The sequence below is a fragment of the Ipomoea nil genome, unplaced genomic scaffold (assembly GCF_001879475.1).
Source record: "Ipomoea nil cultivar Tokyo-kokei standard unplaced genomic scaffold, Asagao_1.1 scaffold0317, whole genome shotgun sequence".
NCBI classification, from domain to species: domain Eukaryota; kingdom Viridiplantae; phylum Streptophyta; class Magnoliopsida; order Solanales; family Convolvulaceae; genus Ipomoea; species Ipomoea nil.
In genome coordinates this window covers 6,203,107-6,221,359 of record NW_017616745.1, presented here as the reverse complement: position 1 = coordinate 6,221,359, position 18,253 = coordinate 6,203,107, and the positions used below count along the sequence as shown (strand labels likewise).

At 33.9% G+C, this 18,253-nt stretch overlaps 1 protein-coding gene and 1 non-coding gene across 2 annotated transcripts; one reads left to right on the top strand and one right to left on the bottom strand.

Moving 5' to 3' along the window:
* The first annotated feature begins 3,922 nt into the window (after positions 1 to 3,922).
* Positions 3,923 to 4,768, top strand: LOC109166640 (transcription factor TCP10-like). Its single transcript, XM_019315534.1, has one exon. The coding sequence runs from the start codon at positions 3,923 to 3,925 to the stop codon at positions 4,766 to 4,768; it is 846 nt and encodes a 281-aa protein (XP_019171079.1).
* Positions 4,769 to 14,201: 9,433 nt separating this feature from the next.
* On the bottom strand, positions 14,202 to 14,275 carry TRNAI-UAU. The gene has a single exon. It is a non-coding gene; the product is annotated as a tRNA-Ile (tRNA).
* Positions 14,276 to 18,253: the final 3,978 nt, after the last annotated feature.

The window sequence follows — 18,253 nt, the reverse complement described above, 5'->3', positions numbered from 1 at the left end:
TAATTTTCTTTAGTGAAATTTTACTTAGTAGAATTTGAATATTATCTAAAAATAGAGCCATCGAGTTCAACTCATGTCAACACCGTACCGTTTTGATCGATTGAGTCCGTCTTACGAGATTTTTTTAATGCAATTTATCTCGATCTCTCGTGTGGTTTGTAAGTTATTACACAAGAGCGCAGTTTATTCAGTGTATATCATTAACTCATTAAGTATTGGTTGTGGATTTTCTTTGTCACCCAAAAAATAGAGTATTATATAATATTTTGATGTTAAATTTTTTTTTATGTATGTTAAAAAAAATTGTTCCTTTCAAAGTAGAAAATATAATTTTCCTTCAAATTTCATTAGTAAATAAAATGGCATAATAATGTGTGCAAATAGAAAAGTCCAAAATGTCTAAAGCTTGATATGTCCTCAAGAAGCAAATAAATTTCTATGATGATTGGATGACTTCAAAGATTGGCGATGTGTTACTAGAATTGCATGTGTTTGAGGACTTGATAAAATAAAGTCACTTCGGCAATTGATTGTATAGGTGTAACTTAACCACTCTTTTGTCATATAAAAATGTTGAAATGTTATATTTAAATAATCCAACAATACTAAATAATAACCCTGAATTTAGTGTAGTGGTTTATCACCTGACTTGATGTCACGATTGTAGGTGGAAGTGTTGAGTTCAAATCCCATTGAAAACATGATATAAGTCACGGTGACTCAATGCTGGCTGTGCAAGCGTGATTATGTTCTGTGAAAATTTTTGTTGTTACGAGGTTCCACAGTAGGCAAATTATGCATGGTGCATTCGTATGCACCATGCATGGTGCATACGGATGCAAAAACGACGTCGTTTTAATAAAACGCGCGTTTCCCCTTAAAAAAAAAAATCAGGTTCGATTCCCAGCAACAACATATGAACTAAAATTCCATAATCGATGAACTATAATTCCATAATCTAATCTATGAACTAAAAATTCCAGAATGAATGAACTAAAATTTCATAATCTATAAACTAAAATTTCAGAATCGATGAACTACAATTCCATAATCGATGAACTATAATTCCATAATCAATGAACTATAATTCCATAATCTATGAACTAAAATTCCAGAATGAATGAACAATATAATGTTGTTGCTGGGAATCGAACCTGAATTTTTTTTAAAGGGGAGACACGCGTTTTTTAATAAAACGACGTCGTTTTGACATCCGTATACACCATGCATGGTGCATACGGATGCACAGCATAACTATCCTCCACAGTATAACTATTGATGTTCTGATCGGTGGGCTGATTGCACTAACTAGAGGACTCTAGAATATATAATATCCATGCAAAGAGTGATTTATTTGTGTCTTTTAAAAATGCGGTCAAAATGGTGGAAAAGGATGGAGGCCCATGCACATGCCCGCATGCAACTTCCCTTGTTCCTCGAGCGTAGGAGGGACCCAACCACAGGGATATTTTTATCTCATATTGCAGCATATTCTTTATCCACACCTCAATCTTATGGGTCATGGAATCTTGGTTCGCCGGAATATATAATAAATTTCTTAGGGTTTCCATTCTTTAAATTAGAAAAAAAATAAATTAAAGGTTTTCTAAGATATTTTGAATTATATATAGAAAAAAAATAGATACATTGGACAATTTAAGGAGCGTCTAAGTCTTTATTCTAATTATTTCAATATGAAATTTGTCTTTGTTCATTTTCATGTAGGCGTATATAGGTAACAATCAATTTCGATCCATTTTCAGTTAATAATCAAAATAACTGAAAAATTTTAACATAATCATAACTGACTGAAAAATTAAAATAACTTATATTTTTTTCAAACTTCATTAGATCACTACATACCCATATAGTTAAATACACATTGAAGTCTCAACCATTAAAATAGGCATAACTATAAGGATTAGACTAGGATTCTACTTTTGTACTTGTATTTATATTCCGTACTGTTCTTTATTATTAATCAATCCAGACTTTCTGTTCTCATCTCAGTAGTTTTAGGTTTTTTCTTAATGACAACTGGATCTCCGGAATTACAAGACAGCTCTGTTGGAGTCTTTTTCGAACGGATTGTTTCTAAAACCGTTGCTTATGTTCCTGCCGTGACAAACCTAATTAAATAACCAAAAATAAAATAATAATATCGAAAACTGGCCAAAAAACTAAAAATTTCAATGGATTAGATTATCGATTCTCGGTTATATAGTTGGTTATTTTTACTCACCCCTATTTTCATGAAATCTAAATTTTAGTCCTCAAATAATATTCTTTTCCGCTAACTAAATGCACTGTCGGTAAATCGCAAAATGCATCTCACCAACCTATAAATTTTCTCGGGTAGAAAATACAATCTTACAATTACCAACTAATTAAACAAAACTCTTGACTCTCTTTAAATTAATCAACCTATTTGACTATATCCTTTGAAAGCATATCTTTACCCAGGCAAACCATCATACACCTCACCTTCATCCTCACCACCCCATGCCAGGCCAGTCTTTAATTTGCAGCATTTACTATTACTTATATATCCCACATCTAAACTGGGATTCTGTATCAAACTTTTGTCCAAATCCTGGGCTTTCTTACACCAATCTTTAAAGAAGCTGAAAAAGCAATAATGGTGGGCAGTACTTAATTGAGGATAAAAAAAAAAAAAAAAAAAAAAAAAAAAAAAAAAAAAAAAACCCTAATTTAAAAACAGATGTCACATAAAGTGAAATTGTGAATCCCAAAGTGTAGTGAAATGAGTTTTTTTTTTCCTGTTCTTGCTGGTACCCCAACAGCAAAAGGGAGAATGAATGCTTTTGAACATCCCTCCCTGCCTAGCTTAATTACTTGGACCAGATCCATGTGGAATCTGCAACTCTTTGATTTTCGTAAAATTTAAGTCCGTAATTACTATGCGAATGTAAACTTTAGATAAAGCTCACATTGTAAATTAATTGGTAAAGGGTCATAATAACTTAAACCAGCCTATATTTTGAGTCCATAGCTATTTTGTTGTCATGCTCAATTAATTAAATAAAAATTTATTATTTATAAATATTATCATTTTACTTCTAACTTAGTCACTAGTAGATAGTATATATCTATACCCATAGGTTAAAAGGAATGCACTCATTTTGCAATTAAGTAGCTAGAAGTTTCTTTCTTTATGTACTTTTAAGTGTATAAGATCGATAGATGTGACATTCTAGAAAATTTCATATTATTTTAAAATGAGACTCCCAAAAACGTGTCTAAAATAATCGAACTAGGTACCATTCTTCTGGAGTCTAACATTGTTTGAAAAGACCTGACTCACATTCTCTCAACCAAATAAAGATATATAGGGTTGCAATACTTACATACAGTATCGGGGGGAGTTATGTTGTGCGATATATATAACATGAACTAAACCCTCCCTTAAATTTCCGTGTTAATACTCATATGATCAAATTAACATTCAGATATTTTGTTTTGTACAACAGATCTGAATCTAGTCAATCTTTCATCACACATTGTAAAAGGAGAAATTACTAATGAAAATCAACTGATATGTTCTGTTCTAACTAAAAATCTAAATTGATAGTTGAACCATATATGTTTTGTTTGAATAGATAAAATTTCATTGCCCTTATTGGTTCATTTTCAAGATTGGTTCCATCACCATGTCTTGTGGCTTCACTATATATACACACACACACACCAATAAGCTATAAGAGAGACATGAATATAAATATAACATATAGTAGTTGTAGTGTACAAATGCAACTAAACTAGGATACCATAATAAAAGCTAGCTGCACTTCATTCTACTTTCATAGGTAGCCTGCAAAAAGTTTCCTCAGCAATGCTTTTGGCTTTGGAGCTGTGAAAAAGTTAGAGAGAGAGAGAGAGAGAGAGAGAGAGAGCAGAAGATATGGATCCTGTGCTTCATCACTTGTGTGAAGGGGAAGATGATTCAGAAGAAGATGAAGAGAGCTATGGCGGCGGGGTTCAACAATGCAGGCGGAGGAGAAAAGGGGCGATAATGGAGGATGGGTTCGAGCAAGAAACGCAGAGAGTGAAGGGGAAGAAGAGAGGGAAAGGAGGGGAAGTGATGGTTGTGAATGGCGGCGGCGGCGGCGGCGGCCGGATTGTCCGCGCCACCGGCCGGAAAGACCGTCACAGCAAAGTCTGCACCGCTCGGGGAACTCGGGACCGCCGTGTGCGGCTGTCGCCGAACACCGCAATCCAGTTTTACGACGTTCAGGACCGGCTCGGATACGACCGACCCAGTAAAGCCATTGATTGGTTGATGAAGGAGGCCAAAGCTGAGATTGAAGCCCTCAACGCTGCAACTTCCATGAAAGAAGAAGAAGAAGAAAGGATAATTCTTCAGAACTGCTCAAATAATAATCCCAGTTTCTCAGTTTTCCCAATGGGAAATAATGTATCTGATTTGGACCCAAATTGTCTCTCGTCTTTCCCAGACGCCTCTTCCTCGTCATCATCCATCTTTTTCTTTGATGATCAGAGGCTAATCAGTTGGAATCTCGGCCCAGAAGAGGGCTCTTTCAATCCACCTGTTATAGCCCAGAACCAAGTGTTTTCTCAGAGGGAACCCCTTCAGTCCAGCTTTTTTCCTCACACTTTCTCTTACGCCGCCGCCATGGGAGGATTTGCCAACAATAATGAGCTCTCAGGGCTGTCGTCTACGGCGGAGGACCACCACCAGCACCTCTCTTCCGGCAAACCAACCTCCCTTCTGGATTATCATCACTAGAACCAATATTATATATTATAATAACTATAATATTAATGTTTCATTTCAATTGTCAAAGTTTTCCAATCTAGCTCCGATCAAGAATCAAGAAAAGGAATATATATATATATATATATATATATATATATAATATAATATAATATTTCAATTCCCTTGATTATAAGAGTGTTTTCTTAGCTTGCAAGTTCCAACACTGTACTGTGTTCTTCAATTTTCTGCTTTAATTTATCAGTCCAATCCGGCCTCTGATCTTGATTCTTGACAAAGTTCAAGTTTATTTACCATATTATCATTTATGAAAAAGCTGGAAAAAAGTGAGTCCCGGCCCGGTAAATCCAATTCAAGTGCCCAGATATGTTTGTGCCCACATGCATTTGTTCCTGCTGAGCTATCGAGTCACCGTGATTTGCATATGCTTTGTCCAGAGTCGGGGGCGAGAGACCCTTGGAATTAGGGATTCAATAATTACACAATAGTGTGTACTATCCATCCCTCTTTTAGTAAGTAGGCAACTATCACATTTGAGGTAGTAAAGGAAACCCAAATTTGAAATGAAATTTGAGGTAGTAGTGTTAGTTGGAAAAGTCTGAGAATTGAAAAAATGAAGAAGATTTTGCATGCCTTTCTAGCTAGCTAGCTAGCTAGGCCATATGTGAGATCTAGGGTTAGGTGTGCAGAAAGTGTCATTGCAAATTAGGTTGCTGTCAAGCTAGCTAGCAATCAATTTTAAAGGGCATGAAATTAAAGAACATCAACATTATATTGAATGTTTTGGCTATTTTGGGACCTTGCAAGATATTGATATGAGCCATTACAGTGATAGTTTCTTTAGGGCACTACTACAACACTTCTCTCTCTCTCTATATATATATATATATATATATATTATATAATATATGCAGCACTTATTAGTGCATGGTTACTTGTCAGCTCTAATAAATTGATGAGTGAAGCAATTCAATATATAGCATTCAAAGCTACAACTGCCCTATCTGATATGTGAATTCTTATATTAGGCATGTACTGTACTACTATTCTTTTAATTCAACCACAAAATTAAACAACGGGCCGGGAAAATTGACTGAAACGGGAAGATTATGTGTGGGTGCGTGTGTCCCGAACAAAAATAAGAAGATTTTGATATCTAGACCAAATTAGTTTGGGAAATACGTTTGAGTGAAAGTATTACCTCAATCTTCTTCATTGCCAACCTGCTGTCACCCTCCCATGGTACCTAAGAAATGAGTGACATTAATGTGCTTAATTGGTTTGTAGCTTTTAGTTGTAAACTTGGTTTGGAAAAAAAAAAAGATTATTTGTTTAATTTGTGTTTTAACGGATTACAAGTTCTTTAACTTGTATATTGGTGAATTAAATTTTTCACTTTGCGATTATTGATGTAGAATTTTTTAAACTGGTTAATTAATCAGTTAAGTTATGACAGATCTGTCGTTAGAATGAAGTATAGTATAATCCTAATTATTCCGGGCAGCTCAGTTGTCATAGGTGTGAAGTTTGGAAAGAATAATCAGGAATCGAGTCTCACTAGCAGATAGTGTGGAAGCAACATCTCAAAGTGAGGGGGACTCCTTGTGCACAATAAGCAAAGGTATAGCTTCTGTAGTTTACAGCCTCTCAAATGCTCTGTCGGGTCGGGGTGTGGGGGCCCTTGGGGTCAGGGATTCAACCTTTGGGAAGAATAGTATAATCCTAACTACTTTTTCTTCCCAAACTTCACCCCTATGACCCAGTCTTTATATCGTGTACCGCGGTCAAAACGACGCCGTTCCTTAAGTAAAGAAACGGCGCGCCATTAATTTTAACAAAGCGTGCATTTTTTTGCATGTTAATTACCAACTGACACTACAGTATATCTAAACCGACACTGCCTTACGTATTATTTTTATATTATCAAATGAAACTGCAGTTATATCAAAATGATACTGTAGTTGTGGTGAAATAAAATTACTGTGTATATAAAATGAAACTGAATAACATTTCACATATTTGAATGTATATTGTACAATGAAACTGTAATTATATCAAAATGATCATGTAGTTGTGTTTTAATAAAACTATAGTGTATATAAAATAAAATTAAATAACATTTTCACATATTTGAGTCTATAAATATCGAATGAAACTGTAGTTATATCGAAATGAAACTATAGTTGTGTTGAACCAAAACCGCAGTGTATACAAAATTAAACTGAATAACAGAGTTACTTTTTGCGGAAGGGTGCGGAACGACGAGAAATGGATGCCGTTTCTTTTCATTAAACAAAACGACATCATTTTGATGCGGGGTACATAATCGATTATGCACCGCGATATACGATATAATTTGCCTCTATGACCAGTTGAGCTGTTCATGCGGGCATTCTATCTACTTTTTAGTTGGGGTGGTGGGGGTGTGATATAGAGTGATAAGGGGGGATGGGAGTTGGGATTGTCTATTATGTCTAGAATTCTAGCTAAATGGATGGCTCCATATATACATGCAGCAATGATGGTGATTGAAAAGCCACTTTAGATTCATGTGTAGTTAATTTATTGATTATTAAAGGAGGGTTTCCAACATGGGAAAATCATAACTGCACCTGTCAATCTTACTTTCATGTTTCAACCTACAAAGAGCTGGCATTATCAGTAAGACCCCATCTCATTGGTTGGCAAGTTGGCAACTAAGTAAGGTACCATTTGGAATATTGATACATAGATTGCCAATTCTTTCTTGGGATTCCTTAATCCTTTTAATTTTTTTTTTTTTTTTTTTGACAAGAACACTAGGTAAATCATGTTATGTAATAGTTCATAAATTACATAGAAAAGATTTGATAAATCGCACTAGAAAAATCCTTTGTGATGAGCTTGACAAGAAGAGTATTAGTTGACAAGAATTAAATTCTCCTACATTTTAAATACAAGAATCATGTTCTATCCAGTCGGTCATCCGTTTGTTTAGAGAGATTATGTCATGTTTGTGACCATTCTTAGTCAACCTCTGCATCTCACCATTCACCCCAATCACCCCTAGCTAAGCTATAACCTACTCCAATAATGCAATGCCAATCCCTTCCTTAATATAATAATCTTTTATCTCTAATAGATATTAGAGTGTTTGTTTGGTTAGTTACATCTTGGCTAGGTTTCCATCCCCATCTTCTTAAACCCTAAATCTAAATCAAACAACCTTTATTTACCTTTCCGGTCTAGATAGGTTACATGCTATTTACACTATTTTTCTTTATTAAATTAATTTTATACTATATCATATGACCTGTAACAAATGACACAATCCGTTCCTTTATATTTGAACTTGCAACAATTGATAAGTAATATGCTAATGGAAGTGCAAGGTTGGAGGATGGACTCTTAAATTGACCAATTTTATCATAAATAAAGGCACTGTTTGGTAAATGACTGTTAGTTGTTAGCTGATTGGGTTAATTAGAGGGTATAACTAGTTGATAACATTAGTTGATTGTAGAAAGGTGTTTGGTACACCTCGTGGTTTACACTTAAAAAATGAAGATTGAAGATTATTTATATTGTATTTTGATGTTGGATTGTTGACATTTTGTAATTGTCTGTTCTTAGTTGTTTGAAAACCATTTGCATTTTATATTTGTTATGTCTCTTGTCATTAAGGATTCGATGAAGATTCGGTATTTAAGATTATAATAAACTTAATATTTAGATTTTATTTACTTGAACATTTAGAATTGTACTTATTGTGATAATTTTGTGATAATCGTGCTTGTACGATGGTCGGTAGCGGACCCTCCTCTATCCGAGCTAGACCCGGTTCGACCCGCATCGACCTCGTCCTCACACTCCCCTGACCATTATCTCTTGTCGAGTTACGTTAAGGGAAGCGTATGTACACATGCGCCTTTATGGTATTTGCGCCCTAGATCTATTCAGGTAGGGACCGACCTACCGACCTACCGACCTAATTACAACAGTAGAATGTAGTACCTTCAGGAATATCAGGGCACATGGTCAAGCCCTATTGGGCCCCGGCCTGAGCCCGTAAATGGATTTCACGTGTCGTACACACCGTGAAACCGAAACTTGTCCCCTCCTCTTCCCTATATAACTACCGCAATTATTGCTGAGATGGGGACTTTTGGTTATTTCTACACGCTAGCTATTAGCTCGGAAATCTCTGACCCACTGTCAAGTACTATTCTGAGCTCTAGAACTTAAACCAACAGACTAGGCGAATGATCCGTAACCGAAACCAACCCTAGAATCGTACCTTGTAGTTAATACTGCCCGTATATACTACATCAGAACTAGTTTGACTAGATAATTGAACAAGGACAGAGATGGAGAAGGATTTCATTTCCCCAGTAGGGTACAGTTCCGAAAACAGAGACAAAGAGTATACTCCCTACCCAGTTGTCAGTTCTAGTCAGCTAGTATTACTATTAAAAAAATTTATTTTAAATATTTCAATTGAACAAAAATTATTTGAAATATTTCTATTGAACAAAGTATCAAAATATGTAACATCATGAATAATTTGTGTGAAGTATTATTACTGATTAGCAGCCATGTGAGATATTGAGTGTGGAAACAATAATATTAATATAATAGTGTTTAAACTAGTGGAATTATTTTTTTCATTACCTAGAGGTGTGCATTGGATAAATTTCATTTCTATATAGTAACTTGCAAATCACACATGAAAGATTAATTGACTAAGGTGACCCATTAGGTCCGACTCGACTAAAAAAAATTAAAAAAAAATTAAACTTGTAACATTTTAAGTATGAAATTTATGTTTTACCTATTTGGTCGACATAAATTAGTAGAATTATTGATTCCATTAAAGGTAGGCAATGTCAGAGCAAGAGGATGCATAGTACTAATGGTATTCAACATACTGGTAAAGTGCAGTTGCTACGCTTCTAAACTTGTCAGTATCTCTCAGACCTCAGTGGTCTGTTGTACAAATGCTTCATCATTTCTTTTTTTCATATTTTCCCCCCTTTACCCCTATGCAAAATTCATTCCATTTTCCCTTATGTGAGAGCATCCACATCAATGCATTTTGGAGTGGTTTTTGAAGAAACAATGCATATGTGGAGCTGGTGGAGGAGGGAGGGTAAGGAGAGAGAATAATTGAAGTTCTTAGAGCATCCACACTTGTGCATATTATGGGGAGATTTCAGAATGAATTCTTCTCAATGAGGATAATAACAAATGTGGGGTGGAGTTATTTGTGGAAATAATTATCTTGCAAATACAAAGATAATGGCAGAAAAAGAAGAAAAAAGAAAGAAAAGAAAAAGGGGCTTCTGTGCGCGTTTCGCGCATAGCAACCCGCCCACACGGGTGCGCCTGACAGTTTTTTTATTTTATTTTTTTTTTCGTTTGTTTTTTTATTTTGGTTTTTTTTTTTTTTTTCTTCCCTTCCCAACATTCTCTCTCCTAATCACTCTTACATTATCTCCATATTCTTCCCAACTAATGTGGATGCTTATAGGAAGATCAAGGTTTTTGTCCCTTTGAGTGGCCACATAAAAAAAAAAAAAAAAAAAATCACTGCCAATTTTGCGTGAAGTGAATAAATGCATCCAGCCGGGCGCGTTAACAACTGTTTTTTTTTTCTTTTTTTTGGAAAACTCTTTTTTTTTTTTTTTTTTTTTTTTTTTTTTTGCCTCTCTTCTTCCCTCCTAGTTGTCACTTAAAAATTTGTACTAAAAACCTAACAAATGAGAATGCTCTAAAGCCTCTCAATCTCAACCAAAATTATAGCCTTATTTGATAAATGATGGTTTGAAAAAAAACTTAACAGTTTTAACCGCTTTAACATATTGGTTAAGTTAACACGTCAACAATAATGTTTGGTAATCAACATATATATCTACTTGATATTTCAAATCATAAGTGGTGCTATAAGTAATTGGTGTTTTGGAGGAAAAATTATCTAAATTCATAAATTAAATTAGGTTTAATTTTAGTCTCATTCATCAAAAGATTATATTATTAGCTTTTTAAAAATTTATATCATCTATTAAAAATTTTGTTAACTAGTTATAAAGGATTGACAATCATGTTTTCAAAGAGCTTTTCTTTTATGTTCTTCCATAAATTAAATTCCATACTACATGAGCTTGTAATACTTAATTTAGACACTTTAGACCGTGCAAGATTTAATATAAAAATTTTGTGAAAGTAATATGTTTTTTTAGTCACCAACATATAAATCTTAACTCCTGCTTACTAATGTAACAATAGATAAAGATCATGCCACAAGTATTTATTGGAAATAATGAACCAAATCGATTTAATATCTCAAAATAATATTTATATATACACACGAAAATATATAAAATATTATTGGATATATATCCGAAATATATATATACAAACCAATATATATAAAACGGAACCAAAGGTTATATATACGTATATATCTACGAAAAAGATATATCAATATATATCAACCAAAATTGGAACTAATAATCCTCAGATTATAAATCCAATCCAACGACAAAACAAATAGAGAGGATTTTTGCTTAGAAGCATAATCCAAACCGAAAGAAGAAGAAGAAGATTGGCTCGTGTTTGGGTATAGGGTTTTTAGCGCGAGTCAAGAGATCAATCACTCTTTCCTTAAAACCTTATTTGTCACCTCCAAAAAGTGTTAGGAGTGGTGTGGCCTAGGTTTCCCAGGATAAAACGTGCTACGGTTCGACGTTTGAGCACCCAAACGAACGAACCCGGCAAACTAGAGCAAAGCCTTGAACACCGTTAGGCAAAGAAAGGAGTAGAAGCAGAGGATTTGGAGCTGGAAAAATCGTGCAAGTGTGTATCTTTCTTGTTGTGTTCTTGTTCTCTTCTGTAAAAAAATCTACTGTCCTACTCCCTTCTTATATAGGAGGTGGAGTACTCAATAGCATTCATGATGGCATTCAAGACTTGTCATGTAACTCCTGTAACAGCAGCCATAAGTTGAGTTTTAATTCACAATTTTAAAAATGGAATTAATTCATTATTAATTCCGTAACAATTGAGTTAAAACCCAACGGTCGCAATAGGATACGAGAGGAGCCAAGCCAATTTTCGGACGACATCACGAGCTCAGGCTTGAACCAATTGACTATTAAGATTTTATCACTTTGGTTCTCGACTTTCAAATTTGCTCAATTTCATTCTCTCAACTATGCAATTGTTAACTAAAATGGTCCTAATCAAGACTATTTTGGTTTGAACAAATGACTATTTTAGATAAAAATTACATAATTGGAGATGAAATTGAACAAAGTTTAGAAGTCGAGGATTAAAGGGGTGAGATCTTAATAGTCGAGGAATCAAATCGGGTATTAACTCTTATTTTATTTTTTTTATTATTCCCAACCTATAATCTAAACCCCTTCTTAATAACATAACAATGGATAAAGACCAATGTTAGATTGTTAGATACACATACACATATTTACAGACGCTAATGTAACACTATATAAAAATTTGTAAAGTCACATAAGTGCTACTTCCATAGAAATTTTGTATAAAGAAATATCATTTATACATAAATGAATAAGATAGAACTGTTAACCCTCTCTAGTTTTTTTTTTTTTTTTTTTTTTTCCAGCAAATTAAAGTAATGAAATCTTTCCAAGAGGTTTGACTGAAAGTACATAACAGTACATAAATATATTAATTAAGCACCTAATTAAGAAGTCAGCCATAAGTGACGTGCAAATTCAGTGTACTTTGCCAGTTAGAGATGGTGCATGTAGACCATACCATCTATGATCTATCCCTGTTAGCAGATCCACATTTAAATTCTGATCAAAAATTTAGGCAAAAGATTTTATGCACACTGAAAATCACCACTTAGTACGGATAGCTTGATGTATTGGTTATTAGGTAATAAATTATGGGTAACAACTTAAGATCGATCAAGCCCGAACAACTGTCTGAACCATTAACAGGGTGTTTGGTTGGGAGTAAGGAATTAGGGTGGAAAGGAATTGCAATTCGGTGGGAAAAGAATAAGGTGGGAATAAAGTAGGAATTCAAATTACATTGTTTGGTAGGGATGAATAGAATTATTGGGTAGGGAATGAAAGAAGTGATATAAAGACTAAAATGTTCTTGTGTAATAATAATAGTAGTAATAATTAAGGGTACTTTTGTCATTTCATCCCTTCTTCATTTTTCCACAACCACTGAATTGCAATTCATATGGGGGTGCCCATGAATTGCAATTCAGCAAAAGGAGGGAATTGCAATTCCCTCCAACCAAACGACGTAATTGTGGCTTCCACTGAATTGCAATTCAACTACAGCCAAATTACGCACAACCAAACAGGCAATGGGCGTTTGGTTCACTGTAATTTAGTTGTAGTTGAATTGAAATTCAGTGAATGCCTCAATTACATTGTTTGGTTAGAAGGAATTGCAATTCCACAGAATTACAATTCCCTCCTTTTGTTGAATTGCAATTCATGGGGTACTCTCATGAATTGCAATTCAATGAATTTGAGAAAGGAAAAACATATGAAATGACATTATTACCCTTGGTTGTTATTACTATTATTATTACACAAGGGTATTTTAGTCTTTATACCACCTATTTCCTTCTCAATTCCAATAATTCTATTTCTCCCTACCAAACAACGTAATTTGAATTCTTACTTTATTCCCACCTTATTCTTTTCCCACTGAATTACAATTCTTTTCCCCCCTAATTCCTTCCTTCCAACCAAACGCCCAAGTAATTGTGATTTATGATTTCGCCTTTTGTGGGTATGTAAAAAAATCTGGCACTCCTTCGCCTTCAACTTCCAGGAGTAACAATCAGATCGGAATGGAGACAGTTGACTCCTGAAAGAAAAATATCTTCCAAAGAATTTTTTTAGCTATTTACATCAATGATAGGCGGGTCATGATACGCTACGTAGTAGAATTCTAATGAACAAGTTGGAGTGATTAGTATAAATATTACTTAATCTGCTAGTAAATTATTAGTAATGTAGATATAAATCATACAATTATCCAAGGTTTATTACAACTGAGTTCTGGAGGCTTTAGTTTGGTCATATGAGTAAAATGAAGTTGAAATCCTCTCACAAGCGTCAATGGATCCTCCTATTTATATACGGAGTATATATTAGTGAGATGGCCAGGTATTATTAGGACTATAGATCGTTGTCCTTTAACCCCATCTACAATACCTATAAATTATTAAGACTGTAAATCGTTGTCCTATAACCTCATCACGGAATAATTGTGCCCTTAGCTTGAATAATGTACAAAGGCTCATTTATTCCGTCCTTAACTTGAATAATGTACAAAGGCTCATAAAAGAAAACAATGCCAAATTCCCCATCACTCTAGGGCCAGGCCAGTTAATGCATATATTGGTGTCCATGGCCTGCAGGCTTCTTCTTGATGAAGGTGTGCGCAAAAATGGTCCCGGCGGGGCTCGAACCCGCGACCTTCGGCTCATAAGACCAACGCTCTAACCAACTGAGCTACGGGACCTATGTTGTTAAAGTCAGATAAAATCCTATAAACCTGTATAATTTTATTCCACTTCGTGTCAAATTACCTAACAGTGTACCTATCTTGCATACAACAAAGTAAATAACATAACCAACTTCTAAGTCTTCAACCAATCAACCCTACCTAAAATCTAATTTAAAATTATAATAAGTCTCAATCCAAGTTATTTTTTTGATTTATGTTTATTTTTATCTAATAAAGGTGTACATTTTACTTTAAATGTTGTACACTCTAATTTTATTGGACAAAATTATCCATACTACATTCTTGTTAGACAAAACTACACTTACAGTGTTATAACTCCGTTTCTATTTAATTCTAACATTGATGACTCTATCATTATTACCATACACTTATATCTATCATATCTTTTTCCTATTATTTAATTATCATTTTATTAAAATTGATAAGGACTATTCTCCGAGTATACATCATTCTACGTACCGTACACCTGTTCGGTATCTGGTCAGGCCACTGAGAGGAACCATTCCTGACCTTCTCCGACTACAGACATGATATTCCCGACCTAAAAGTGACAACCGAACTAACTAAAGATTACAGTACTGACTGGCTGCTCAGAGACCGAGACTGACCAGTTCAGATCGGGACGATCATCTCGAGCAGGGCATGCACCTTGAGGATTTGAGCCTAGATTCCTGGCCTTAACCCAACCCCATCCCAATGGGCAATCTGAAATATGGGCACACGTGGCTATCAGCGCTGTTTCCGAGCCTGTCGATTCATGTGTGACATGTGGCAGGTATGCAGGGTGCCTGGCATGTGTCCCCTTTCTCCACTATAAATACCGCAATAAATGCAAGGAGGAGGGATTTTTGGCCTTTGGACTTACCATGTTATAGGGACCTCACATCAGGGCCAACCCTGGCCAAAGCGACCGCACAGGGCTCCAAATTTTTGGGGGCCCAATTTCTTTAAATATGTTTTTAGAATCCATATATTAATCTTAGCTTAATTGTAATTGAAAATAAAATTTTAGAAAGAATTGACAATGAAATTTTGATAAATAATTTTCTATTTAAATATGCACTAAAAATATCATTTTTAAATAAAATTTTATATTGTATTTTTTCTTTGTCGAATTTTTATGCATTATATTTGGACAAAATTTTTTATTATATTTTTATTTTTGTTATAGAATACAATAATATAAAGTTCAAATAGATTTGGACACAATTACTTCAGTTATAGAGATCTTCTATTGTTATTTTCCAAATGTGTTTTGGGATTATGTTTCTTGTCTCTATAAATAGACAGTGCCCCTATTTTTAATGGAACAGCCCTGCCTCACAACTTTACCTGAGCTCAATACTTAAACCAACAAGAAGGTTATACGGGAACCTAAATACGGCCCAACCTACTGGATTGTACGATTTGGGACTTTCACAACCACTACTAGAAAACTACCCTTATAGCGACGGACAAACATTGCGACGGACAAATACGTCGCAATAGATGACTTTTTGAGACTGAAATAGCGACAATCTTGCGACAAACATATTGCTCTTGTAAAATATTAAATTTAGAGCTATTGCGACGATATTGCGACAAACGTACGACGCGATTGAGATGTTGGCAAAAAGTAGAATAAAATGTCTTAGTGGGAAATCTATTTTTGGCGGGAATACTCGCGACGTACAATATTTCGTCGTAGTTACTTTGGCGGGAAATTATTTTTCATTGATAGCTTTGTGACGTACTAGTTCCGTCGCAATTGTTCGTCGCAAGATTTATTTAGTTTAGTACATTGTATAGATGAGTAATTACGACAAACATTTCGACGAACTTGCGACGTACATAAATAATAATTTTAATATATTTTAAATTTCTATTATTATTAACTAAATGAAAATGTATAAATGTATAAAGAAAGAAAATAATATATATATACATATATACATACATACATATATATATATATATATATATATATACATATATATATATATACATATATATATATATATATATATATATATATATATATATATATATTGGTGTATCAAGCTAATAAAAAATGGATTTAGAGCTATTGCGATGACATTTACGATGATATTGCGACAAACATACGACATAATTGAGATGTTGAAAAGTACAACAAAAATGTTTTAGCGGGAAATTTTTTTTGGGTGGAAAAACTTGCGACGTACAATATTCCGTCGCAATTCCTTTGGCGGGAAATTATTTTTTTCATTGGTAGCTTTGCGACATACTAGTTTTGTAGCAATTATTTCGACGCAAGAACTATTTTATTTACTAAATTGTGTAGATGAGTAGTTACGATAAACATTTCAATGAACCCGTGACATACATAAATAATATTTTTAATATATTTAAAATTTGAGTTATTATTAGTTATTTCACAATATATAAATATATAAAGAAAAGGATATATATATATATATATATATATATATATATATATATATATATATATATATATATATAATGATTCTTACTTATTATTTTTCATTGGCGCAAAATGTGGCTGATATATATAATCATTCTTAATTTTTATTTCTCATTGTTGCAAAATATCTGGCGGTCTTTCTCTTCGCAGTCCACAGCCCTAGCTCTGTATGTCTTCTTCAAACTCTGTCTGAAAGTCTCACTATACCCATCTGCTCTCTTCAAACTCTTGTTGTCTTTCTCTTCCACACGCCACAACCCTACCTTCTGCTTCAGCTCGGAGAGAGGATATACCTAGCGCCTCACCCTCTGTATTCCAACTGCTCAACAGGTGAAACAATGAACTACATCTCTTTCTTAGTTTACTTGTGTTTACTGTATGTATATCTTGTGTTTTTTTAAGCATCTCATAGTAGTTTTCTACTGTTCTCAAATTTGTAAATATAAAATATAAAGCCAAGAAATGAGAAGATACTCCATCTCCATAACTATCCCCTTTATATTTTGAGAATGAGTTGGGATAATTTTTTCGAATTGTAGCCTAAAATCACTAAGTTGAGTACAACCCTTATTTTATTACAAGCTTTGGGACTGGATTTTTAAAAGATGGGAAGGTGAGTACAAATGTAAGGCTTTCTTGTTGAATATGGTTGAACTCAGAACATATACTCACTTGCCTACTGATCTTTTTCAGATGCACATCTCATGCCTGTTGAGTTGCCAGAGATGTAATCCTTGACTAGCAGGTATATTTAACACTGCTTTACAATGTCTTTGGATGTCTTTAATTTCTGCCTTTTATCTAGATATCCTCTCTAAGCTATTTTAGCAAGTTGGATAGGTGTCACCATTTTGTTATTTGTGTAATTCTGTCTTGACTAAGGCATTATTCTTGGTCCAATCGATTCATAGAATCTAAGAATTCTTTTAAAATATCAATGATTTGTGTATTTATTTAATATTTGTATGAAGGAATGTTCATGAATAATATTGCTATTTAGTTTCAAGAAAAGAAAATGGTTAATTCTAGATTTCATCTTGTGATTTCAATACTTTAAGGTTTGAATTACTTCATTTTAAGTTTTGGTTTATTAGAGAGTTCTATTAGAATTTAATGTGGTGCAATAAAGTTAATTCTTGCTTTGCTTACTTTTTTACTGTTAGCTTTGCTTTCCTTTGTAGCATTTCTCTTTGCCTCTCTAAGAGCTTGCATCTTCTCTTCCCTGCACAAAGTTTAACAGTTGTATGGCATATCGAACAAGAATGTAACTGCAATTCCTTTCTCTTCCCTGCACAAAGTTTAACATTTTTTTTGTATTTATTTTACATCCCCATTAGAACAGTAATTTACATGTGCATGCATTTTCTTTTCCTATCAACCAATTCATCCACCTCTTTCCTAGGCATACAAATGTAAACAAAAACAGGAAAATGTAAAGGTTATTAATTTCAAGAAATATTAAACTCATTTTTATTGTATTTAGAATAATATGCATTTTTTTCTTGCTTGTTGCTTGTGTGTGGTGTGAT